Source organism: Bufo bufo, chromosome 3 (genome assembly GCF_905171765.1).
Source record: "Bufo bufo chromosome 3, aBufBuf1.1, whole genome shotgun sequence".
NCBI classification, from domain to species: domain Eukaryota; kingdom Metazoa; phylum Chordata; class Amphibia; order Anura; family Bufonidae; genus Bufo; species Bufo bufo.
In genome coordinates, this window is record NC_053391.1 from 350,842,834 (window position 1) to 350,870,832 (window position 27,999).

Below are 27,999 nucleotides of genomic sequence, written 5' to 3' on the forward strand. Positions count from 1 at the left end.
CCCCTAATGTTTTAGAGGGTCACCAGCAGGCCCTCGCCCATAATGTTTTAGATGGTCATATCAGCAGCAGGCCCTCGCCCCTAATGTTTTAGATGGTCAGATCAGCAGCAGGTCCTCGCCCCTAATGTTTTAGAGGGTCATCTCAGCAGCAGACCCTTACCCCTAATGTTTTAGAGGGTCACTAGCAGGCCCTCACCCATAATGTTTTAGATGGTCAGATCAGCAGCAGGCTCTCACCCCTAATGTTTTAGATGGTCAGATCAGCAGCAGGCACTCGCCCCTAATGTTTTAGATGGTCAGCTCAGCAGCAGCCCCTCTCCCCTAATGTTTTAGAGGGTCAGCTCAGCAGAAGACCCTCATCCCTAATGTTTTAGATGGTCAGATCAGCAGCAGGCACTCGCACCTAATGTTTTAGAGGGTAAGCTCATCAGCAGACCCTTACCCCTAATGTTTTAGATGGTCAGATCAGCAGCAGGCACTCGCCCCTAATGTTTTAGAGGGTCACCAGCAGGCCATCAATCATAATTTTTCAAGGGTGTGTATGATGCCCTCCTTTATGTGTAATAAAGGTTGTATATACAGGGTGGGCCATTTATATGGATACACCTTAATAAAATGGGAATGGTTGGTGATATTAACTTCCTGTTTGTGGCATATATATGTGAGGGGGGAAACTTTTGTTTTTTCAATCGGAAGAGGGTCATGTGACACATCAAACTTATTGGGAATTTCACAAGAAAAACAATGGTGTGCTTGGTTTTAATGTAACTTTATTCTTTCATGAGTTATTTACAAGTTTCTGACCACTTATAAAATGTGTTCAATGTGCTGCTGCCCATTGTGTTGGATTGTCAATGCAACCCTCTTCTCCCATTCTTCACACACTGATAGCAACACCGCAGGAGAAATGCTAGCACAGGCTTCCAGTATCCGTAGTTTCAGGTGCTGCACATCTTGTATCTTCACAGCATAGACAATTGCCTTCAGATGACCCCAAAGATAAAAGTCTAAGGGGGTCAGATTGGGAGACCTTGGGGGCCATTCAACTGGCCCACGACGACCAATCCACTTTCCAGGAAACTGTTCATATAGGAATGCTCGGACCTGACACCCATAATGTGGTGGTGCACCATCTTGCTGGAAAAACTCAGGGAACGTGCCAGCTAGATGAACAGTTTCCTGAAAAGTGGATTGGTCGTCGTGGGCCAGTTGAATGGCCCCCAAGGTCTCCCGATCTGACCCCCTTAGACATTTATCTTTGGGGTCATCTGAAGGCAATTGTCTATGCTGTGAAGATACGAGATGTGCAGCACCTGAAACTACGGATACTGGAAGCCTGTGCTAGCATTTCTCCTGCGGTGTTGCTATCAGTGTGTGAAGAGTGGGAGAAGAGGGTTGCATTGATAATCCAACACAATGGGCAGCACATTGAACACATTTTATAAGTGGTCAGAAACACACCATTGTTTTTCTTGTGAAATTCCCAATATGTTTGATGTGTCACATGACACTCTTCCTATTGAAAAAACAAAAGTTGGATTCAAAATGGCCGACTTCAAAATAGCCGCCATGGTCACCACCCATCTTGAAAAGTTTCCCCCCTCACATATACTAATGTGCCACAAACAGGAAGTTAATATCACCAACCATTCCCATTTTATTAAGGTGTATCCATATAAATGGCCCACCCTGTATACAAGTAAATATACAGGAAAGAATGTTTCCTAACAATTTTTCCTCTAAAATCGATTTTATCTTTGGTTTTCTGCATATTATTGTCAGTTTGTAAAAGTGGCGTACTACTCGGACAACATCGTTCCCAGCAGCGACCTGGGAGTCCAAGATCAATCCAGACATCCTCCCCATGCTTTTCCTAAACCATTTCAGTGGTGTTTCCATCAATTTTTGACCTTTTCCTGTGAACCAGACACCCTCCCCTCTTCAGAGCAGGGGGTGCCTGATTTAATGCTCTGGTTCTCCCATTGACTTCCATTTTGCTTGCGTGATCTGTGGAGCACCCGAGCATTCCAAAGTGTTCTACTCGAGCACCATAGCACCCAAGCACTTTGGTGCTCGATCAACACTAGTAAGTGATGACTACTTTGTCTTTATGACCCTGACGTGTGGTTTATCTCCTGAAATAGAAACTGTTCTGGTGGCCCTGACCTTATCTGTTTCCAATATGTCTTGGTTGTGCAGTTGCTGTCACCCAGAAAGGCCAGTTAGTCATCTACAGTAAAGTCTATTCCTTCAACAGACTCCGCTCAGTTAGACCAACACAAATCAATGATAACAAAAATCAAAGATGACAGTCCAATAAGAACAGTCTGAAGTTATCTTCAGGGTGCATTTGCCATCATGTGAAAATATGATCCTTTGAAAGTCTTTAGATGTATTACCACAATATACAACTGTTAATTGGAGCTCCATTACCCAGATGTTGGCTGCATTAGTTACCGATTCCTCCATTTTTAAGGTACTTTTATTTCACTGTCATTTAATACATAATAGAGACATATTTATAAGCAACAAATATACAAAAAAAAAACATGCAGAATATTATCCTTACTTTCCAAGGCTGATAATACCACGAGGGATACCAGTAGGTGTGCTAAATGCTGGTAACAGCTTCTTCCCAAGACTAATTGCTTTTTCCCGGAACACCTGGAACCAGATGCAATATTTGCCTTATTTCTGTTCAGGTTTTGCAGAAATTCACATTTATTTCACTGATTAAAAAAGTATAACTGCACAACACACTTTACCATTTAGGTTTGGTCTATTTTGGACCTTTAGGATTGAACGATATTTTTCCTTGAAGCATTCCAAGAGCTATAACTTTTTGATTTTTCTGTTAACAAACTGCAGTACGCCATTGAGCAGGATATCTGCAAGTGGTCTGTGATGTTATTGTGATGTTATATAATGTAATGTTATTAAATGTTTTGTAGACACAGCACAGTATGGTAGGGTTGTCAGGGACAGGAGGGGCATGAGTGGGCTAGTCCTACTTCCTGAAGAGAGAGTAGGTTAGAGTAAGTGTGTGAATAAGAAGAAAGAAAGTCCATGTGCTCCTTCTGCTTAGGTCTCAGGAACCAGAGACTAACTAATTTCTATAAAACTTACTGCTACAGCAAGAAAGAGAGAAAGAAAGAAAGAAAGAAAGAAAGAAAGAAAGAAAGAAAGAAAGAAAGAAAGAAGAATCTGCATGGCCAAGCATAGTAGTCAGGAAGGTAACCTGCAACTACAGTTAAGCAGACTTTGCTTCTTGTAAGGGATTACAGTTAAGACACCCGTCACCCTTAACCAAGTCTAAAGACCTGCATCCCACAGTGGACACTACAGCCATTCATATGGTCTAGTGATGAACTTTTCTTAATTTTTTGGGACAATAGAAAAATAATTTCAATTTCATTATTGTTTTTTTGTGTTTTTTTACACCATGTCCTGTGTGGTATGAATAATTTTATTCTATGGGTTGGTACGATTATGGCAATACCATCATTATCATTGCAGTATAAACACTTCAGTTAGAACTTAAAGAGTACATGCCAGCAGCATCAATCCTATTAAACAAGAAATACTGTCTGGTAGGATTGATTTGACTGAAATAACATGTCTTGTGAAAATCGATTGGGGAGTTCCCAAGAAAAAAAAAGTTTTATTTCTTATGAACCTAGAATGAAGAGGAACCGAGGTGCACCGAGTGGCTAGGGCCCCCTGTTGCACTAAAGCCATCATCTGCATAAAGAATACAAATATTTATTTGCCGCAATTGACTTTAAAAAGACAGATATCATTTCAATCAGCAGGATTAATCCTCGCAAGTAGTATCCCTGGTTTGATAGGGTTGATCCAACTGAAATGTGCTCTTTAACACTTTGCCTGTCTCATACGTACTTGCAGGGTGTCACTTCACTAGCAAAGAACATATCTCATACTGTACGTCCTTGCTACTTATGGATAGATCTCAGGCTCAGGATACAGCTGTTAGGAAGGTGTCCCAGTGAGGTCTGCATTTACCTGTAGCTCTGACTTCTGACTCGATTTCTAAAGGCTATATTTCATACTTGCTCACTGGTTGTCGCTTAAGGGGGTATTTTTTCCAGAAAAGGAGTGAGAAGATAAATGATCACTCATGTAATCACACCTCTGTACCTAGGTAGGCCATTTTGTTTAAAAAAAATATTATTCAGACAATTTTCAAAATAATACAGGAGCTTTTTTTGTGCCCATACTATGGATACAACACTCTGACCTCCCATGGTTCATCAGAACCAGAAGTGTGGTGCTCTAACTCATTTTCTGATGAACTGCAGGATGTTCAGGTGTTGTGTCCATAATTCGAGAGCAATAAAGAACACATATTATCAACTATAATTGCCAGCACTTGCATGCATAATTTGGTTGGTGCATTCCTTCGGTTTTTGCATTTCTTTAATACCTGCAGCATTGAATTTAGGTAGACCTGTGTGATATACAGTTGAAACCAGAAGTTTACATACACTATATAAAAATATCTGAATTTAGAATAAGCCTTTCCTGTTTTTGGTCAATTAAGATTACCATAATTATTATTATCTGCCAAATGCCAGAATAATGAAAGAGAGAGAGAATGCTTTAAAGGGAACCTGTCACCAGTTTTATGGTGTCCTAACTAAGGACAACATAAATAAGTGATTGGTTCTCTTAGCAAAATGCTGGGTCACTTTCTTTAATTGACCCAGTCAATCTGCCAACATCTTGTATTGAAAAGCTCCAGCTGATAATGATGAGTCATGAATATTCATGAGCTCCTGACTCTCCCCGCCCATCTGCTGCTGAATGACAGTTTGTTTCCATATGAACCAGCAGCAGGTGGGCAGGGGAGTGCCTATAGCTCTGAATTAAATATACGCTGGACTCAATGACATCACACTGGACTCAAATCAGCTCATTAGCATGCGGCATCTTTGTGTGTATATTATGAGATAACCATCTGTCACACCAGTAAGTGAATACATCTAAGGTACTTTTTAGTAGTTAATGATTGTATATAATTAGTTAGATTATAATCAAATATCCACATGACAGGTTCCCTTTAAGGCATTTTTTTTACTTTCTGCAAAGTCAAAAGTTTTTCATTAATATTTGGTACCATTGCCCTTAAACTGTATAACTTGGGTCAAACGTTTTGGATATCCTTCCACAAGCTTCTGATAATAGTTGGTCGGAATTGTGGCCCATTTCTCCTGAAAAAACTGGTGTAACTGAGCCATGTTTGTTGGTCGCCTTACTCGCACCTGCCTTTTCAGCTTTGCCCATAAATTTTCAATAGGATTGAGATCAGGGCTTTGTGATGGCCACTCGAAAAACTTTGTTATCCTTAAGCCACTTTGTAACCAGTTTGGCAGTATGCTTTGGGTAATTGTTCATTTAGAAGACCCATTTCCGCCCAAGCTTTAACTTCCTGGCTGATGTCTTGAGATGTTGCTTCAGTATTTCCACATAATCTTCTTTCCTCATGATGCCATCTATTTTGTGAAGTGCACCAGTCCCTCCTGCAGCAAAACAACCTCATAACATGATGCTGCCACCCCTGTGTTTCACAGTTGGGATGGTGTTCTTAGGCTTCCAAGCTTCTCCCTTTTTCCTCCAAACGTAACGATGGTCATTATGGCCAAAAAAAGTTCAATTTTAGTTTCGTCAGACCACAGGACATGTCTCCAAAAATGTAGGTCTTTGTTCCTGTGTGCATTCGCAAACGTTAATCTAGCTTTTTTATGTTTCTTTTGGAGTAATAGCTTCTTCCTGGCAGAGTGGCCTTTTAGCCCATGTTAATACAGTACTCATTTCAATGTGGATATTGACACAATCTTACCAGCTTCCGCCATCATCTTCACAAGGTCTTTTGCTTTTGTTCTTGGGTTGATATGCACATGATGGACCAACGCACGTTCATCTCTGGGACACAGAACCCATCTCCTTCCTGAGCGGTATGATGGCTGAACAATCCCGTCTTGTTTGTACTTGCGTATAATTGTTTGTACAGATGAACTTGGCACCTTCAGGTATCTTGAAATTGCACCCAAGGTTGAGCCAGACTTGTGCAAGTCCACAATTTTCTTCCTGATATCCTGGCTGATTACTTTAGACCAGGCATCCTCAAACTGCGGCCCTCCAGCTGTTGCAAAACTACAACTCCCAGCATTCCCGAACAGCCTACAGGTATCAGCCTACAGCAGGGCATTGTGGGAGTTGTAGTTTTACAACAGCTGGAGGGCCGCAGTTTGAGGATGCCTACTTTAGACTTTCCCATGATGCTACACAAAGAAGCTGTATTTCAGGTGTGCATTTAAATACATTCATGGGTGTGTCTCTAATTAACTCAGATGTCAACAAACCTAACAGAAGCTTCCAAACACATGACATCATCATATGTGCAGTCCAGAATTGTGTAAAGGCATAGAAATATTAGTGTATGTAAGCTTTTGATATTGCAGAGAGTAATAAAAATGCCTTAAAACATTCTCTCTCTCTCTCTCTCTCATTATTCTGGCATTTGGCAAGTAATAATAATTATGGTAATCCTAATTGACCAAAAACAGGAAAGGTTTGCTCTGATTTCATGTCAGATATTCAGAAAAACATACATATGTGTCTTTTTATATAGTATATGTAAACTTTTGGTTTCAACTGTATATGAACGCCTCTTACAGATTTTGTAGACTATATTTTATTTCCACAGGATCTCTGCTAGAGCACGCATTTTAGTCACAAAGTTGAATGAAGGTGGTTGTGTGCAGTAATTATTAGCTTGTAGTTACAGATTTTCCATTGGCACCCAAAAGCTTTAGGTCATATATCTGCATGTAGCAGACACATAAAATTTTAACAGAAATTGTATTCTTTATTTGGATAATCAATCAGGGTACTCCCATGTGTTTTCCACTTCTGGCTGACTTAGAGTCTCACTTTGACTCAGATACTCAAACTTCATATACCATTCAGCCATGTAACATTTTAAATATTTGTTGTTAGATGAAAAGGATACTACTCACGCTTCAGAAGACCTCATGGTACTTTCTTTACTTTATTTTCCACAATTAAAAAGTGTTGCATGGCTCTCAGGCCCACTTGTTCAGAGTTCGCCAAGTCGTAAACCACATATTCAAGTGCTCAAAATGTTACATGGCTGAATTGTATATGAAATTCTTTATTTGGAAGCAGTACTGAATAATTCTTTACCAATGTGGATCAGAGACAGATCATTATAAAATCCACTTCATAGTTCTTTCAACATGTTTTACATGATTGAGACTTTGATTAATGTAATCTCCAGTGTGTAAGATGGAATCAGCTGAGACGATAACCCTGAGATGTTTGATTAATATTTCATGATCATATGTATGCGCTGTAATCAACTGCGTTCGGGAGATGGAAGAAAGCAATGAAAATAGCACTAAAACTTCAGAACATTAGTATTAGGCAGCTGATTTCCAAAGCAAATACAGAATATAGCACCATAGAAAATCAGAGAGACATGAAAGAGCACAGGGCCTAAGAAGAGCAGAAAGCCATAAAAGTGCACAGGTCCATAGAAGAGCAGGAAGCCATAAAAGTGCACAGGGCCATAGAAGAGCAGAAAGCCATAGAAGAATACAGGGCTCTGATTTGTTAAAGGGGTTGTCCAGCCCCAATATTAATATCTGATCAGCATCAATATCTGATCAGTGAGGGTCTGACATCCGGCACCCCCTCCGATCAGCTGTGAGATAAGGAGGCGGTGCTCTGTGCGGGTGCCACTTCCTAGTCTTCACACTACACCTCGTCTCCAGTGGAGCGGCAGCGTAGTGTAATTGCTGGATGAAGCACCGCCTCCTCTTCCAACAGCATTCTAACACCCCTGCCGACGATAGGTCATTAAAGGGGTTGTCTCATCATGGATGATGGGGGCATATCGCTAGGATATGCCCCCATTGTCTTATAGGTCCGGGTCCCACCACTAGGTCACACCTATATCGAGAACGGAGCCCCGCAAGGTGGTGGCTGGAGGACTCCAGTCCGGCCACCACCAGGCCGGCTCCCCATAGAAGTGAATGGGAGCGTACCGCGCATGCGTGGCCCCCGCTCTTATTCATTTCTATGGGGCCTCGGCTATTTCCCCCGGCCCCATAGAAAATGAATGGAGGGCGGTTGCGCATGCGCAGTGCACACTCCTTCACTTGTGGGGTTCCGTTCTTGATATAGGTGCGGGTCCCAGCAGTGCACCCCCACCTATAAGACAATGGGGGTATATGATGAGACAACCCTTTTAATATTAACGGCTGGACAGCCCCTTTGACACAGGGAACCATTGTACCAGATTATTATTTGCTCTATTTTTATAGGTATATTTGTACCAAATAGCAGTCTGAAGCTGCTGTATTATATGTGTCCCAATATTCACTTTTCTATTCATTTTTTAATTTGTTTAATTCAATAAAGCTGCAACATTTAATTATATTCATAAAGCTACGAAGAGTTCAGTAACAAGCATCAGCACAATCATGTAGCGCTTCAGAAAATAGACTAGCTGCTACGACTTCTAGCATTTTTTATCGGGGTTTAGGTTTAAGGGGTAGCAGCTCATTGGGGCTGTGGTGCCTGACGGTGCTGAAATGGCTATATGCCACCAAGAAGACATTAATATTATATACACAATACTTAGTACATGGGAGGCCCTATTACAGATTTGTTTTGAGGCCTCAAGTTATGCCTCTGTTCATAGTATTATGTATTATTATTATTATTATTATTATTATTATTATTATTATTATTATAATATACACTGCTCAAAAAAATAAAGGGAACACTTAAACAACACAATATAACTCCAAGTCAATCACACTTCTGCGAAATCAAACTTTCCACTTAGGAAGCAACACTGAGTGACAATCAATTTCACATGCTGTTGTGCAAATGGGATAGACAACAGGTGGAAATTATAGGCAATTAGCAAGACACCCCCAATAAAGGAGTGGTTCTGCAGGTGGTGACCACAGATCACTTCTCAGTTCCTATGCTTCCTGGCTGATGTTTTGGTCACTTTTGAATGCTGGCGGTGCTTTCACTCTAGTGGTAGCATGAGACGGAGTCTACAACCCACACAAGTGGCTCAGGTAGTGCAACTTATACAGGATGGCACATCAATGCAAGCTGTGGCAATAAGGTTTGCTGTGTCTGTCAGCGTAGTGTCCAGAGCATGGAGGCGCTACCAGGAGACAGGCCAGTACATCAGGAGACGTGGAGGAGGCCGTAGGAGGGCAACAACCCAGCAGCAGGACCGCTACCTCCGCCTTTGTGCAAGGAGGAACAGGAGGAGCACTGACAGAGCCCTGCAAAATGACCTCCAGCAGGCCACAAATGTGCATGTGTCTGCTCAAACGGTCATAAACAGACTCCATGAGGGTGATATGAGGGCCCGACGTCCACAGGTGGGGGTTGTGCTTACAGCCCAACACCGTGCAGGACGTTTGGCATTTTCCAGAGAACACCAATATTGGCAAATTCGCCACTGGCGCCCTGTGCTCTTCACAGATGAAAGCAGGTTCACACTGAGCACATGTGACAGACGTGACAGAGTCTTGAGACGCCGTGGAGAATGTTCTGCTGCCTGCAACATCCTCCAGCATGACCGGTTTGGCATTGGGTCAGTAATGGTGTGGGGTGGCATTTCTTTGGAGGGCCGCACAGCCCTCCATGTGCTCGCCAGAGGTAGCCTGACTGTCATTAGGTACCGAGATGAGATCCTCAGACCCCTTGTGAGACCATATGCTGGTGCGGTTGGCCCTGGGTTTCTCCTAATGCAAGACAATGCTAGACCTCATGTGGCTGGAGTGTGTCAGCAGTTCCTGCAAGACGAAGGCATTGATGCTATGGACTGGCCCGACCGTTCCCCAGACCTGAATCCAATTGAGCACATCTGGGACATCATGTCTCGCTCTATCCACCAACGTCACGTTGCACCACAGACTGTCCAGGAGTTGGCAGATGCTTTAGTCCAGGTCTGGGAAGAGATCCCTCAGGAGACCGTCTGCCACCTCATCAGGAGCATGCACAGGCGTTGTAGGGAGGTCATACAGGCACGTGGAGGCCACACACACTACTGAGCTACATTTTGACTTGTTTTAAGGACATTACATCAAAGTTGGATCAGCCTGTAGTGTGTTTTTCCACTTTAATTTTGAGGGTGACTCCAAATCCAGACCTCCATGGGTTGAAAAATTTGATTTCCATTTTTTTATTTTTGTGTGATTTTGTTGTCAGCACATTCAACTATGTAAAGAACAAAGTATTTCAGAAGAATATTTAATTAATTCAGATCTAGGATGTGTTATTTTTGTGTTCCCTTTATTTTTTTGAGCAGTGTATTTTTATTCTATAATATAGTGGATCACTGGTTCCCGGTAAGTACTGCTGCTTAGGGGCTATGGGTGGCTCTGAACGTTTTATCTGTTTTCATGTATGCTTCCTCTATGAATGCCTGTTTCCTTCCATACTTCATAAATATCCTTAGAGGGAATGTGTCATCTCAAAAAAATATTCTAACAGGTAAAACCAGATACATATCCTTTTTTTGTAATCAGTTTTTATTGTTATGATTGTAGATTTTTCTATTCTTTTTTTCTATGCAAGGTGATGGGAGTCATATACCTGGGCTGTTAGCAGCATTTAGAGATATGTTTGAGAGGTTTATAAAGCCAGTCTTAGCATATCTGCCTCAATGACTTCTATGGTAGCATTTTCTAGACATGCCCTGTAACCAGTGTTCCCTTTAAGCTGTGCAGCTGCGCAGGTGCCATAGTGCCCCCGCTCAGGGCCTCTATAGGCTCACTCACCACCGCAACCCGCAAACCCGACTTCAATTAAATGCCTGTTCTAAATTCTAGGTCGGCCTACCCCAACAATGCATACAATTTTTGCTGTGTGCATTGTTGGGGTGGGTGGCCCCAGAAGTCGGAACAGACCAAGCCATGCTACCCACAATGCCCACAGTGTTCCTACTGTACGTCCTGAGGAGGAGGTGGCACCTCCAGCATGGAGACCTGTGAGAGAGGCACAGGGAGACACACTAAGGACTGCAGGTAACGCTAACACATGATCTGCACTAGTGTTATCTGTGGTTTTACATAGTACTGCAGGTAACACTACTACATGATCGCACTAGTGTTATCTGTGGTTTTACATAGGACTGCAGGTAACACTACTACATGATCTGCACTAGTGTTATCTGTGGTTTTACATAGGACTTCAGGTAACACTACTACATGATCTGCACTAGTGTTATCTGTGGTTTTACGTAGGACTGCAGGTAACACTACTACATGATCTGCACTAATGTTATCTGTGGTTTTACATAGGACTGCAGGTAACACTACTACATGATCTGCACTAGTGTTATCTGTGGTTTTACGTAGGACTGCAGGTAACACTACTACATGACCTGTACTAGTGTTATCTGTGGTTTTACTTAGGACTGCAGGTAACACTACTACATGATCTGCACTAGTGTTATCTGTGATTTTCCGAAGGACTGCAGGTAACACTACTACATGATCTGCACTAGTGTTATCTGTGGTTTTACTTAGGACTGCAGGCAACACTACTACATGATCTGCACTAGTATTTTCTGTGGTTTTCCGAAGGACTGCAGGTAACACTACTACATGATCTGCACTAGTGTTATCTGTGGTTTTACGTAGGACTGCAGGCAACACTACTACATGATCTGCACTAGTGTTATCTGTGGTTTTACGAATGACTGCAGGCAACACTACTACATGATCTGCACTAGTGTTATCTGTGGTTTTACTTAGGACTGCAGGCAACACTACTACATGATCTGCACTAGTATTTTCTGTGGTTTTACGAAGGACTGCAGGTAACACTACTACATGATCTGCACTAGTGTTATCTGTAGTTTTACGAAGGACTGCAGGCAATACTACTACATGATCTGCACTAGTGTTATCTGTGGTTTTACATGGGACTGCAGGTAACACTACTACATGATCTGCACTAGTGTTATCTGGTTTTACGTAGGACTGCAGAAAACACTACTACATGATCTGCACTAGTGTTATCTGTGGTTTTACGTAGGACTGCAGAAAACACTACTACATGATCTGCACTAGTGTTATCTGTGGTTTTACGTAGGACTGCAGTTAACACTACAACATTATCTGCACTAGTGTTATCTGTGGTTTTACGTAGGACTGCAGGCAACACTACTACATGATCTGCACTAGTGTTATCTGTGGTTTTACGAATGACTGCAGGCAACACTACTACATGATCTGCACTAGTGTTATCTGTGGTTTTACGTAGGACTGCAGGTAACACTACCACATTATCAGCACTAGTTTTATCTGTGGTTTTACGTAGGACTGCAGGAAACACTTCTACATAATCTGCACTAGTGTTATCTGTGGTTTTACATAGGACTGCAGGCAACACTACTACATGATCTGCCCTAGTGTTATCTGTGGTTTTACGAAGGATTGCAGGCAACACTACTACATGATCTGCACTAGTGTTATCTGGTTTTACGTAGGACTGCAGAAAACACTACTACATGATCTGCACTAGTGTTATCTGTGGTTTTACGTAGGACTGCAGGCAACACTACTACATGATCTGCACTAGTGTTATCTGTGGTTTTACGTAGGACTGCAGTTAACACTACAACATTATCTGCACTAGTGTTATCTGTGGTTTTACGTATGACTGCAGGTAACACTACTATATGATCTGCACTAGTGTTATCTGTGGTTTTACGAATGACTGCAGGCAACACTACTACATAATCTGCACTAGTGTTATCTGTGGTTTTACGTAGGACTGCAGGTAACACTACCACATTATCAGCACTAGTGTTATCTGTGGTTTTACGTAGGACTGCAGGAAACACTTCTACATAATCTGCACTAGTGTTATCTGTGGTTTTACATAGGACTGCAGGCAACACTACTACATGATCTGCACTAGTGTTATCTGTGATTTTACGTAGGAATGCAGGCAACACTACTACATGATCTGCACTAGTGTTATCTGTGGTTTTACGAAGGACTCCAGGCAACACTACTACATGATCTGCACTAGTGTTATCTGTGGTTTTATGTAGGACTGCAGGTAACACTACTACATGATCTGCACTAGTGTTATCTGTGGTTTTACATAGCACTGCAGGTAACATCCACTATATGATCTAAACTAGACTTATTACTGTGTTATGTGGGGTTTTACATAGGGCTGCATGTAACACTACTACATTATCTGTACTCAGAGAGTAATCGCTGTGTTATCTGTAGTGTTACATAAGACTACAGGTGACAACCAGCATATTTTTTGCACTCAGAGAGTTAATACTGTGTTGTCTGTGGTGTTACATAGGACTGCAGGTGACATCTACTACATTATCTGTACTCAGAGATTTATAACTGTTATCTGTGGTTTTACATAGGACTGAAGGTACCATCTATACCGCCTAACTGCCCCAGATCTGTCTCGCCTTCCTGCGAGGGCTGTGGCATGTCTCTGCATTTTTAGGACGTCGTGTGTGTTCTATTCACCAGGAGAACAGGGTGAGGGTTATTTTATTATTTTATTAACAATTCAGATATTCTACTGTAAGGGGGAATTCAATTTTGTTGGGCCGAAAGGGGACTGGTGGAATTGGGACATGTACAGTATAGATAGACATTAAGCAAAATTAGAGGCATGGCTTAGTGTTAAAAAAAATTGCAGCAGCGTACTATGCGTGCCACTAATAATGGCCATCCTTCAGTTGTGTAATAGTTGAGAGTCATGATCATCTACTACATTATCTGTACTCAGAGAGTTATCACTGTTATCTGTGGTGTTACATAGGACTGCAGGAGACATCTACTGTATTATTTGTATTCAGAGAGTTATCACTGTGCTATGTGTAGTGTTACATAGGACTGCAGGTAAAACTTTTTATGGTATATCCACAAGAGTCAATAGATTCAGATACCATGGTTCCCATTCTCCCAAAGAAGTAAATGGAGGGAGACACACATGTGGAGCCACATCCACCTCCCCATACACTGCCGTAGGCAAATGAAGCTCTGTGAAATTGCTTAGCAGAGTGTGAAGCCCCATGTGTGCTGTAGTAGGTGTACACCTCCCTATACATTTAGTGCTGTATGTAAATGTACTGTGTGTACTGTCCAATCTCAGCGCAGAACGTCACAGCCAGGGAGAAAAAAAAACCTCACCTTCTCCCTGGCTGTGACGCTCTGCGCTGCGATTAGACAGCGCTACAGCCAGGGAGAAGGAACGGCCACAGAGAAAAGCTGATGTCTCCTCCCTGGTGTTCCGATGCTGTTACTTAGCATACAGCGAGGGGGGATGTAACGGGGCCACAGCGGCGCAATGGAGCGGTGCCCAGAAATAATAGTAAGTGCAGGGACATCCCCCATGTATGCCCTACATGTCCTGCTACTTATTTAAAATATGGACCCATGAATGCGGCAGAGGCACTTGTGTTCTCCCTCTTGCCCAGGGTCCAATCAATATTAAAGACGGCCCTGTCTGTGATGATGACTGATGAAAAGTAGTCTCTACAGAACAGGAATTATCAACCTATTATTAAGCTTTGTGGCCAGGGCAAAAACTGCACGATATTAGAAAATATTTGAAAAAAATCACCAGAAATTCGTTTGGCAGGTTGTATGAAATTAGAGAACATTTTAAAAATTTAACAAACAGTGCCCCTCTTGTTAATAGGCTGAGACTGGTACTGATGATTAGACCCATTCCCTTAAATGGGCTGTAATTCCAGATATAGCCCATGGTCAAGAGAGGTGCTGTTTCTAGGCAACTAAGTAGCCCTTTTTGTGTTTCTGATCTCATACAATAACTTTAAGGTCTTTGACTCCCTATGCCATTGTTCCTGATGTGTGTACTATTATGGATGCATGTATATTAGGCTGCTGAACATGTCAGCACTTTATAAATACATACAGAGTAATTTTGCTAAACTGCAGCATGTTTCACATTACAGAAAATGTATTTAACTTCATTTTTTCTCACCTCTTTTCCAGACAGGTAGTAAGCAGAGAGGAGTCCTCCTATGTATCGGATGTTAACTTCAAACAATGAAGCCTCTCCATTCTTTTGGAAAAAAAGATTCAGAATGCAATAAAGAGGACATATGTTTACAATTAATGTGGCTAGAAATCCGTCTTACATCATTATCTATCATTCTCCAAGTACTGTATAATCATAACAGTTGATCAGAGTAACTGCATCCACAGGGAAACACTTTTGTAGGCTCGTCACAGCACAATTCATTAAAGCATTTGATAGACATCTAAGCAAGTCAAAACTTATATTTCAGGAAACATAGCAGGCTATATAAAGGGAAAAATGCACTTTCATTGTGCTGTTCTGTGATTTCCAAAAATAGGCTACATTTTTCTTAAAGACTTCCTTACTTAGTTTTTAATTTCCCAAAAATTTATTTTTAGTAGGCATCTGAGCCAGGGAACGGCACGACTTGAGTTACAGTAAGTTCAGTGGTGATCCAGATATGGAAGGACCAACACACTGCCAGGGATGTCCAGTATTAGTAATATGTGTATACTATGACCGTTAATGAGTTAAATTGTATCATTTTCTTATGAGAATTATTCTTACCACATTCAGATCTAGGCTATTCTCTACCCACTTTGCAGCATCTTCAAACTCTTCCTCCAAATCCATTATGAAAAGAGTGTCCAGGGCATCAACTATTGTTGCTCCTTTTAATCCCCCTGTTTGAAAGAGAGAAATAACTGCATTGTAATCCTATTAGCTTATTATGATTTATGATGATTAAACAAAGACCAAACAAAGTATTAAAGCACATTACAGTCATCACAGTGTCTGTGAGTTTATTAAAATAAAAACAGCACTGTATGTTATAAAATAACACAAAACACTACAATACTTCCAAAAATAGTGCCCAAATAATACTTAACCACTTTATGACCACAGGTTTATACCCCAGTAGTGACCAGGCCCTTTTTTTTACAAATCAGCACTTCACAACTTTAACAGATTATTGCTCGGTCATGCAACTTGGCACCCAAATTAATTTTACCTCCTTTTCTTCTCACAAATACAGCTTTCTTTGGGTGGTACAGTATTTGATTGCTGCTGAGATTTTTAATTTTTCTGATATTAATCAAAATAGACTGCAATTTTCTCCAAAAAAGTGTATTTTTAACTTTTTCTGGTAGAATTGTTCAAATATAATTACATTTCTATACAAGTTTGTGTCAGAATTTATTGTGCTACATGTCTTTGATAAAAAAAAATCCAATAAGTGTATATTTATTGGTTTGCGCAAAAGTTATAGCGTTTATAAACTATGGTACAAAAATGTGAATTTCCGCATTTTGAAGCAGCTCTGACTTTCTGAGCACCTGTCATGTTTCTTGAGGTGCTAGAATGCCAGGATAGTATAAATACCCCCCAAATGACCCCATTTTAGAAAGAAGACACCCCAAAGTATTCGCGGAGGGGCATGGTGAGTTTATGTATGATTTAATTTTTTTCACAAGTTAGCGGAAAATGACACTTTCTGAGGAAAAATAATAATAATAAAGTTTCCATTTCTGCTAACTTCTGGCAAAAAAAATTAAAAATCTCCCACGGACTCACTATGCCCCTCAGTGAATACCTTAGGGTGTCTACTTTCCGAAATGGGGTCATTTGTGGGGTGTGTTTACTGTTCTGGCATTTTGGGCGGGGCTAAATTGTGAGCAACCCTGTAGAGCCTAAAGGTACTCGTTGGACTTTTGGCCCCTTTACGCACCTAGGCTGCAAAAAAGCGTCACACATGTGGTATCACTGTACTCAGAAGAAGTAGGGCAATGTGTTTTGGGGTGTATTTTTACATATACCCATGCTGGGTGAGAGAAATATCTCTGTAAATTGACAACTTTGTCTAAAAATTTTTAAAAGTTGTAATTTACAGAGATATTTCTCACACACAGTATGGGTATATGTAAAAATACACCCCAAAACACATTGCCCTACTTCTTCTGAGTACGCGATACCACATGTGTGACACTTTTTTGCAGCCTAGGTGCACAAAGGGGCCCAAATTCCAATGAGTACCTTTAGGATTTCACAGGGCATTTTTACGCATTTGGATTCCAAACTACTTCTCATGCTTTAGGGCCCCTAAAATGCCAGGGCAGTATAAATACCCCTCAAGTGACCCCATTTTGGAAAGAAGACACCCCAAGGTATTCCGTGAGGGGCATGGCGAGTTCATAGAAGATTTTTTTTTTGGCACAAGTTAGCGGAAATTGATTTTTTTTTTCTTACAAAGTCTCATATTCCACTAACTTGTGACAAAAAATAAAATTTTACATGAACTCACCATACCCCTCACGGAATACCTTGGGGTGTCTTCTTTCTAAAATGGGGTCACTTGTGGGGTATTTATACTGCCCTGGCATTTTAGGGGCCCTAAAGCGTGAAAAGTAGTTTGGAATCCAAAAGCGTAAAAATGCCCTGTGAAATCCTAAAAGTACTCATTGGAATTTGGGCCCCTTTGCGCACCTAGGCTGCAAAAAAGTGTCACACATGTGGTATCGCGGTACTCAGAATAAGTAGGGCAATGTGTTTTGGGGTGTATTTTTACATATACCCATACTGTGTGTGAGAAATATCTCTGTAAATGACAACTTTTTAAATTTTTTATACAAAGTTGTCAATTTACAGAGATATTTCTCTCACCCAGCATGGGTATATGTAAAAATACACCCCAAAACACATTGCCCTACTTCTTCTGAGTACGGCGATACCACACGTGTGACACTTTTTTGCAGCCTAGGATTTCACAGGGCACTTCTCACACTTTAGGGCCCCTAAAATGCCAGGGCAGTATAAATACCCCACAAGTGACCCCATTTTAGAAAGAAGACACCCCAAGGTATTCTGTGAGGGGTATGGTGAGTTCATGTAAAAAAAAATTTTTTGTCATAAGTTAGTGGAATATGAGACTTTGTAAGAAAAAAAATAAAAAATCTATTTCCGCTAACTTGTGCCAAAAAAAAAATCTTCTATGAACTCGCCATGCCCCTCACGGAATACCTTGGGGTGTCTTCTTTCCAAAATGGGGTCACTTGTGGGGTATTTATACTGCCCTGGCATTTTAGGGGCCCTAAAGCGTGAGAAGTAGTTTGGAATCCAAATGCGTAAAAATGCCCTGTGAAATCCTAAAAGTACTCTTCAGCGGAATACCCCTTTTTTGACATTTTGGGCTAACTAAATTTAGGGGCACACCTGCCTAGTAAAAAGGAGTGCTTGCGAAGTAAAGCTGCGATCGCTAATAAAGATCCAAAAAGCTCAAAAGTGATCTTTATAGCGACGCAGCGATTTTACGGTGTTTTTGCAGTGATCAGAAAAAAAAAATTCTGCCACTGCGGTGGGGCGGACTGAACGCAAGTGTGGGCACAAGATCAGGCCTGATCGGGCGAACACTGCGTGTTTTGTAGAGCCTAAGGTGACCCTAATGTACTGATATAGATCTGATTGCGATCAGTCTTGATCACTTACAGATATTATATAGCACTAGAGCTGATTAGCGACAGCGATGACGCTAATCAGCGACTAATCAGTGACTGTGGTGCGGTGGGCGCTAACTACCTAACAAGTAGCTAACTAACTGGCGGTGATAAGAGACCCTTAGGGCCCATTCACACGTCCGCAATTCTGTTCCGCATTTTGCGGAACGGAATTGCAGACCCATTCTTTTCTATGGGGACAGACTTTGTCCCGCTTGGCTTTGCTTCACTTGGATGTATTTACATTTGGGTCACTTCTGTTCTTATACATTTTTTGTACCCTATCAACTCTCCCAGGATTGTGCTGCACTTTGTGCATTTGTCTGTCATCTCTCTGTATGCTTTTAATTACGTATTTAATAAAACAATATTTTTATAGCTTATCAGCTCTCAGTGTTCTTTTGTAGGTATCCTATCCACTTAGTCCATCTCAAGTCTGCAGCTTGCACAAGCTTATTGTTATGCTGTCGACTCCTGTCCTCCACTGCCCCACTATCGCAGGTGGGCATGGGTGTTGCTCCACTCACCCTGTGTGTATTAAGTGAAACTTCTCTGTAGTACTCTAACTTTTCCACTTGGTTCCTGTTCAGCTGCTGACTAAGGTGCCAATCAACCCTCATTTATTCTGGGCTGTTTGTTCCACCCCGTTGTCTGATATTTAGGCTCCTAGCATGCAAGTGTTCCATTGAAGGTGTGCTTGTCTGTTTGTCTGCCTGTGTACCATACCTCTGCCTGTTCATTGACTCTTATAATCTGATGCTTTCCCTGACTAAAGCATGAATACCGTTTTCAACCATTGTTCCCTGCCCTGACCTCAGACCAGTTTCACAAATACCACAAACTCTACTGCCATGACCTCTTTCTTGATTAGGAGTATTTCATGTTCCTCAGTGCTTCACACCAGTGTCTCTGACCCCTGTGGATCATATTCAAACTACACTGGAACTATTCCAAGAGGTAGCGGCCTGGTGGCTCTCCTGCAGTGAAGGCCACATCCCTGTACAGAGGTTAAAGGGTGAAAACCAGTAGATCACCAGAATAACACCACTGGGAGTAGTCCAAAGTTAAACTAATTAGTTGGTACAGTGGGTCCACATTCACTGCTAATTACACTCGTAGAGCCAGACTAAGAAAGAAACTGTTGTCAAAGACTAAGCTTGATTTATAGCCCTGCTGTGTTGACCACACCCAGATTCTACATTGTGACCTCACAAGAACTTAGTGTGCAGGGCCAGACTCTACACATTAGGCCATCACAAGAAGACCAGGGCCAGATTCTATCTATATTATGACATTGCAAGAAGTAAGCTCAGCCTGATCCAGGACATCACAGGATGTGATCTACTTCTAGTCAAGATAATGGATCAAGAGAAGGATCTCAATGGTCTTTTACGGTTCTAATTTATCAAAACTGATGAATAACAATGTCTTAGAAACTCATAGCCCAAAAACCATAGCAACCAATCAGAGCTCAGCTTTAATTTCTTCTTTGGAAAAATGAAAGACAGTGTTCAAAGTCAGTAATCACATATCTGTCTCTCTATGTTTTGCAAGTCACATATATTGATTTTTATTCAGAACCCAATGCACCTTTGTACAAATGCAGGCAGGTGTTTGGAATGGTGCTGAAATAATTTCAGTCAGAGGCAGTTTCAAAATCTGCAGTAAACTCAGTTGCAACCTCTCTAATATGACAGCATATTACTTGTGGTAGTTACAGTCTCTTACAGTCCTTATAACACATACATAGAACTACAAGTAACAGCACACTGCTTAATGCACAAAGACATACAGTAAGTAAACATTGAATTCATGAAAAAAGGAAACTGCATTGTTGCTATACTTACTGTAAGAAAAAGTAGAAGCTCTTTGCGCATATTAGTGATCAAAAATATCTCGAACCCATCTACCCGGGACAAGGTGGCTTCAAACAGACAGGACCTACTGTAACACATGCTTCTCCTGAGCTATCAGCCTGCAATCTAGGCAAAGTAAGATTTTCCCCTTTTTGGTGTATACAGTCCTTATAACTACAGTATATATATAGTTTCTATAGAATTTCTCTAGTCCCTGGGGAAACTTCCCTGATACAGGCATGATGTTCTTTCCACTTTGAGTTTTCTCCTCTTGCCAACCAGATTTCTCTTAGACTGGGTCCCCAGTATGGCCTGCTTCTACTCTGAAATGTTGTAGAGGGGCTCCTGCCTACCTCTGCCTCACTGCCAGTTGCATCTGAGTCCCTTCTCACCTTCACACATGTGGATAACCTGGTCACTCACCATGGCAACCAGACTCGCCTAGTTCCTGAACCACCCCTCCAGCTGGAGGTCTCTCACCTCATTGTCATTACTGGTAGTCACTGCTTACTCAAGCCTTTCTCACTTCTCATAGTACTGTCATTTTCACTGGCCATTGTATGACTCCCTCTGCTCCCAGACTCTCTGGTCCAGTACATAGCCATCTGTTTGGACTTGGACCTTCTTACATTATGCACCCCTCCCTGGTACCATTCTCTGAGGCAAACATGTGGACAATGGGAGGCAGACCTGTCTTTATCCTAACTTACATCCACAGTGGGGAAACAAGGTGCAAGCACACCATTGCAGACTTATGCCTGAACTGCCTGAGATGAAGGCAACCAGAGCTTTTGTCAATCTCTATTAGTGTGCTAAATATTTAGTATGAAGAGATGGTGATCCTTTTAGATAACTTGCTCCTAAGTTTTTAAACCACCCGCAAGTACAGGGCACACCCACTTGTCAGGTAAAAATGCCTTACAGTGTACCTATACTTTTTTCAGAAAAAGTTCTTACATGAATGAATATTAGTTTAGAAAAAGGGAAGAGGCAAAGAGCTGATAAGTAGAGAAAGAGGCTTTTTCTTTGGTAAGCTATATTACAAAGTTTCTTATAGTTGTCTTTATTATTGATTTATGCAAAGTTGTATGAAACGTTAGTGACCATTTAAGCTACCAACTTTTATTTCCTTTGAAGAAGAAACCGATTTCACCATGATGACTGACAATTGAACATTTGCTTATAGAAAATGAAGTAAACAATGTGATAACAGCTGAAGGTGTTTCAAATAAATAGAGAAAAAACAGACTTACACAACATATTGTCTAGAACTCAAAGATCAACAGATTATGCGCACTTAGCGGGTGTAAACAAACTCAATATGTTCAAATATGCCACTCAAAACTGCATGTGCCCGATTACAAGTTAACTTCATATAAGATTTTAGTGCTATAAAGTACGTCATTTTTATTTTTTCCAATATGCTAATAATATTCAAATAAATCCCACTGAAGTTTGTTCACATCGCGTAAAAGCGTCTGCAACTTATTAACGGCAATCAATCCCTTGTAATTAGCCAGACTTTTCCAATTACAGAGCAATTTCAGTTTCTATGTAATTTTCACATTAATTGTAGAGTAATTATTCTTCAGATAATTTACATATTATTAAAATAAAAACGTTTTTGCTACATGCAGTACCTATTCATTCTTTCACTCCTGTCATGTCCTAACATGGAACTCTGCCTAACAAGTAATATATTATCTCTAATAATCGAGGTGACCACATGTGGCTCACATACCTCTTTTGGGTGATTCCCAACTTCCCTGCTGTGTGATAATAAACAATGGGGCAGATTTATTAATCCTTTCTAAAATGTAGATAGTATAAACACATTAAGATGCGCCAAATTTACCAAGGTGGCTCATGCTGGATGATAAATTTGGGGGAGGGCTAGTTACTTTTGTCTAACTTTTGTCACTACTTGGTTGGCTTGTTTTGCACCAAAACGTGTACTAAGCCACGCTCCTTTGTCAAGGTGGAAGACCAAAACAGGCAAGTTAGATGTAGTGGATTATAATTTTGGTGCAATTGCTTAATAAACAGATTTACAACTTGATGCAACATTATTTACCAGAAATGTACCAAAGGTCTAAGTGCAATCACATTAGTAAATTTACTTACTACATTGTCCAGTAAACATAGTCCCATTTTTACTATAACTGCACCACTTTCTTGACACTGTTTGCACCAAACTTTTGGTGCACCTTATTTTACAATAACAATCAGACAATATATGTTTTACGTTTCTGTAAGAGAGCCACTGCCAACAAAAAAAGGCTAAAATACACTGCTCAAAAAAATAAAGGGAACACAAAAATAACACATCCTAGATCTGAATTAATTAAATATTCTTCTGAAATACTTTGTTCTTTACATAGTTGAATGTGCTGACAACAAAATCACACAAAAAAAAAAAAAATGGAAATCAAATTTTTTAACCCATGGAGGTCTGGATTTGGGGTCACCCTCAAAATTAAAGTGGAAAAACACACTACAGGCTGATCCAACTTTGATGTAATGTCCTTAAAACAAGTCAAAATGAGGCTCAGTAGTGTGTGTCGCCTCCACGTGCCTGTATGACCTCCCTACAACGCCTTTGCATGCTTCTGATGAGGTGGCGGACGGTCTCCTGAGGGATCTCCTCCCAGACCTGGACTAAAGCATCTGCCAACTCCTGGACAGTCTGTGGTGCAACGTGACGTTGGTGGATAGAGCGAGACGTGATGTGCCAGATGTGCTCAATTGGATTCAGGTCTGGGGAACGGGCGGGCCAGTCCATAGCATCAATACCTTCGTCTTGCAGGAACTGCTGACACACTCCAGCCACATGAGGTCTAGCATTGTCTTGCATTAGGAGGAACCCAGGGCCAACCGCACCAGCATATGGTCTCACAAGGGGTCTGAGGATCTCATCTCGGTACCTAATGGCAGTCAGGCTACCTCTGGCGAGCACATGGAGGGCTGTGCGGCCCTCCAAAGAATTGCCACCCCACACCATTACTGACCTAATGCCAAACCGGTCATGCTGGAGGATGTTGCAGGCAGCAAAACGTTCTCCACGGCGTCTCAAGACTCTGTCACGTCTGTCACATGTGCTCAGTGTAAACCTGCTTTCATCTGTGAAGAGCACAGGGCGCCAGTGGCGAATTTGCCAATCTTGGTGTTTTCTGGCAAATGCCAAACGTCCTGCACGGTGTTGGGCTGTAAGCACAACCCCGACCTGTGGACGTCGGGCCCTCATATCACCCTCATGGAGTCTGTTTCTGACCGTTTGAGCAGACACATGCACATTTGTGGCCTGCTGGAGGTCATTTTGCAGGGCTCTGGCAGTGCTCCTCCTGTTCCTCCTTGCACAAAGACGGAGGTAGCGGTCCTGCTGCTGGGTTGTTGCCCTCCTACGGCCTCCTCCACGTCTCCTGATGTACTGGCCTGTCTCCTGGTAGCGCCTCCATGCTCTGGACACTACGCTGACAGACACAGCAAACCTTCTTGCCACAGCTCGCATTGATGTGCCATCCTGGATAAGCTGCACTACCTGAGCCACTTGTGTGGGTTGTAGACTCCGTCTCATGCTACCACTAGAGTGAAAGCACCAGCAGCATTAAAAAGTGACCAAAACATCAGCCAGGAAGCATAGGAACTGAGAAGTGGTCAGGTCACCACCTGCAGAACCACTCCTTTATTGGGGGTGTCTTGCTAATTGCCTATAATTTCCACCTGTTGTCTATCCCATTTGCACAACAGCATGTGAAATTGATTGTCACTCAGTGTTGCTTCCTAAGTGGACAGTTTGATTTCACAGAAGTGTGATTGACTTGGAGTTACATTGTGTTGTTTAAGTGTTCCCTTTATTTTTTTGAGCAGTGTATAAATCTTTATTGATATACTATTATAAAAGAAAAAAAGGGGGTTGAAAAACACAACACCAAATGATAATGCAATTTAGGCAGTATATTGTAAGAAAGGGGAGTACAGTCCACACCACCAACCACTACTTCATTTGAGGTGGGTGGTAAAAATGCTGCAAGTTGTGGGTAACTACAGATAATACTTACTCACTTTTACCCTGCCTGAAACTGTGGGATAGACTGCAGTGCCGGGGACCCCAATTCAACCATAGTTCAGCAATAGTTCGTAGGTCAAAAAACACCAAGAGTGGCCAAGGATGCACTCAACCCAACATTCAAGCGTGAGTCAGAGAGGATCAGTAGTGTGGGAAGTGTCTAAGATAAGACAGAGACCCCTCTCCCTTTAAAAAATATCAGGGCACCATATATCAATAGTTTGTTAGATCACCATGAATAATTCTACTTATCGTAGTTGCACTGACAACGCTCTTGTGCTGATATGCGCTGTCTGCACTGTCCTCAACTGACTCATTGACTACCATCTAACAGTCCATGATACTTCTGCTCTAAGCTGCTGTGCTCTACGTGTTTCTACATAGTCTGCATGTGTCATCAGGAGCTATACTGCCTAAATTGCATTATTATTGAGTGTTGTGTTTTCCACCCCCTTTTTGTGTTTTAATGGTATATCAATAATGATTTGCATTTTAGTGGGGGTATTTTTATAGGCACTGACTCCCACACCTCATTTTAATCAATAATGATTTGCATTTTAGTGGGGGTATTTTTATAGGCACTGACTCCCACACCTCATTTTAGACACATATATTATTCAGATGCGCCAAATCATTTTTTTACTGCCATCCTTAACATTTAGTGGTTTTAACCCTTCCAGCCTTGTTTATTTCATTTTTTGCGTTTTTGTTTTTCACTCCCTGCCTTTCCCGTGCCAAAACTTTTTTATTTTTCCATTCACATAGCTGTATGAGGACGTTTTTTTTGCGCGACAAGTTGCACTTGCTAATTTCACCATTTAATGTTGCATACGATGTAGTGGTTAGAGATAAGCAAATCAAATCCACTGAAGTGGAATTCGATCCGAATTTCAGGATAAATTTGATTCGCTGCAAAGCCAAATTTCCTTGTGCTTTGTGATAGTGAATCGATTTAACCTGAAATAGTGTAAAAAACAAAAAAAATCATACTTACCTCCTCCATTTGCTCGCAACGGGCCGGCCACCGTCAACTTGATTGAAGATCTCGGCGAAATGCCGTGTGCAGTGATGTATGACGTCACCACGCCAATCGGCGTGATGTCATCTTGGGGCAGGCAAGATTTTGCGCCAGATCTTCAAGCAAGATGGCGGCGTCCGGCCTGTCACGAGCTAATGGAGGCGGGAAATTTTATAAAAAAAAATTTATGTTCATTTTGCACAGTTTTTACACTCAGATGTCGCGATCATGTGTGAATGCGGCATCAGAGGGGTACAATGATGGGGGGTGGCGCTATCGCAGCTCCCTGTCATTGCACCTGCTACTTACAAAAAAATGCGCTTTCTTCACAAAGCAAATTTTTTTGTAAAATTCGGCGAAGCAGCCAAATTGAATTTTCTAAAACTTCGCTCATCTCTAGTAGTGGCCAGCTGGAAAAAAATTCTGAATGGAGTGAAATTGGAAAAAAAAACACAATTCAGCAACAGTTTTGTGGGTTTCGTTTTTACAGTGTTCTCTTTACGGTAAAATTGACCTGTTGCTTTCATTCTCCAAGTCAGTATGATTACAGTACCACATATGTGTCGTTTTTCTTGTGTTTTAATACTGGAAAAAAATATATAAACCTTGAAAAATAATATTGACATATTATGACCTCTATAACTTTTTTGTAGTTATGTTTATGCAGCTGTATGAGGGCTCATTTTTTGCAGGGCGGTCTGTACTTTTTATTGACACCATTTTGAGTTGTGTATGACTTTTTGATCACTTTTTATTTAAAAAATTTGTGGGAGGTGAAGTGACAAAACCATTTTGATTTATTTTTTCCGTTTTGCCATTTGCCGTATGGAATAAATATTTTTATATTTTAAATTGTACAGGCATTTTCTTATGCAGAAATGCCCATAATGTATATTTTTTATTGTTTATGTATTTTTATTTTCGGGCAAGGCGGTGATTTGAATTTTAAAATTTTAATTTTTTTAAATATTTTTGATTAAAAAAATGTATAGTTCCCATAGGGAACTGTAAGTAGCAATCATCAGATTGCTTCTCTCATACACTCCAATGTATTACAGCCATTGCATCCCACTCTTCTTGAAGAGCGGCCCTAGGATCATTGAGGTTCTGGGGTACAGTGTTACGAGCCTCGACATGGCGACTCAGCTGATCTCATAGGTTTTCAACGGGATTCAGGTCTGGAGAAAGTGCAGGCCACTCGATTTGAGGTACCCCAGTTTCCAGCAGCCATTCCCTAATGATGTGACCTCGATGAGCTGGCGCACTGTCGTCCATGAAGATGAACTTAGGCCTGTGTTGTTCATGCAGAGGCACAATGGCTAAATTTATGATGTTATTCAAATAGTATGAGCTTGTCACTGTACCATTCACAAAGTGTAGGGGATTTCTGTATTGACTAGACACACCTGCCCACGCTGTAACACTACCATCACCAAAAGCTCGTCTGTAGCTGATGCTCTCCTTGATGTCTCCAACTTCATTGGCGGCCATCATTTCTGCTCAGTGTGAATCAACTTTCATCAGTGAACAGCACTGAGGCCCACTGGTCACTCGTCCAGCGTAGATGCTCCCTGGCTCATGCAAGACGGTGACGCCTGTGCCTGGTGGTGTGGTCAGGTTTCCTTACAGATCATCTAGCACGCAGACCACGCTGATTCAAATTGTCTGACATGACACTTGGGTGCCTCTCACATCCTTTAAATGTGCCTGGAGCTGTGTGGCATTCATCATCCGGTTCAACAAGGCATTGTTCACAATGAAATGGTCATCAGTGTGGGATGTGGCCAAAGGACATCCACTTCTATTCCTTTCTGTGACTCTTCCAGTCTCTATGTATCTCTGTTGCAACCTGCTGATGACACTATGTGACACTGTAAGCTCACTGGCCACTTCCAACTAAGAACATCCTGCTTGAAGCTTCGCGATGGCAAGGTACTGTTGATCAATTGTTAGGTGTTGTCTTGGTCTCATGATGTCAAAATGTGAACAGCATGATGAGGAGGACTGTTTAAATACCAGTTCTAATTGAACCAGGACATTTATTGGACGATTCATGGATCAAACACCTGTTGTGAATTTCGCCGTTAAGCTCCTTGTTAGAGAACAGCAAGTTGTACAAAAAGTACTAAAACATTAAACAGTTGGACATATGCATTCAGAAGTTTAGAGAAGGTCACATTAAGTTCACCTGTAAAGGTTAGAGTGCATTTTAGGTTCATCCTGAAATTTCACCCACAAACCAAATATGAGTAGTATATATATATATATATATATATATATATATGAAAAATACTTGAAGATGGCCACTCAATTGTTAACTATTACCTTCCTAAAGCAATAAATGTTTTTGTCTGTATGCAGACATCAAGATAGCCCCAAGTTCTTTCAAGACATAACCATTGCCAAATATGACATATTCTATTCTATTTGTACAGCTATATTATACAATAA

At 41.3% G+C, this 27,999-nt stretch overlaps 1 protein-coding gene across 2 annotated transcripts in view; it reads right to left on the minus strand.

The window, feature by feature from the left end:
• Positions 1-27,999, minus strand: part of LOC120995333 (mannosyl-oligosaccharide 1,2-alpha-mannosidase IA-like) — a 115,860-nt gene that overhangs the window by 74,998 nt on the left and 12,863 nt on the right. For both annotated transcript variants that reach the window (XR_005777573.1, XM_040424462.1), the window contains exons 3-5: positions 15,685-15,800; positions 15,079-15,159; positions 2,570-2,664 (exon numbers count right to left, since the gene is read on the minus strand). Coding sequence is in view for 1 of the 2 variants with exons in the window: in XM_040424462.1 (XP_040280396.1) it covers positions 2,570-2,664; positions 15,079-15,159; positions 15,685-15,800 (292 nt within the window). In the remaining variant the exon portion in view is untranslated. The remainder of the gene's footprint in view (positions 1-2,569; positions 2,665-15,078; positions 15,160-15,684; positions 15,801-27,999) is intronic.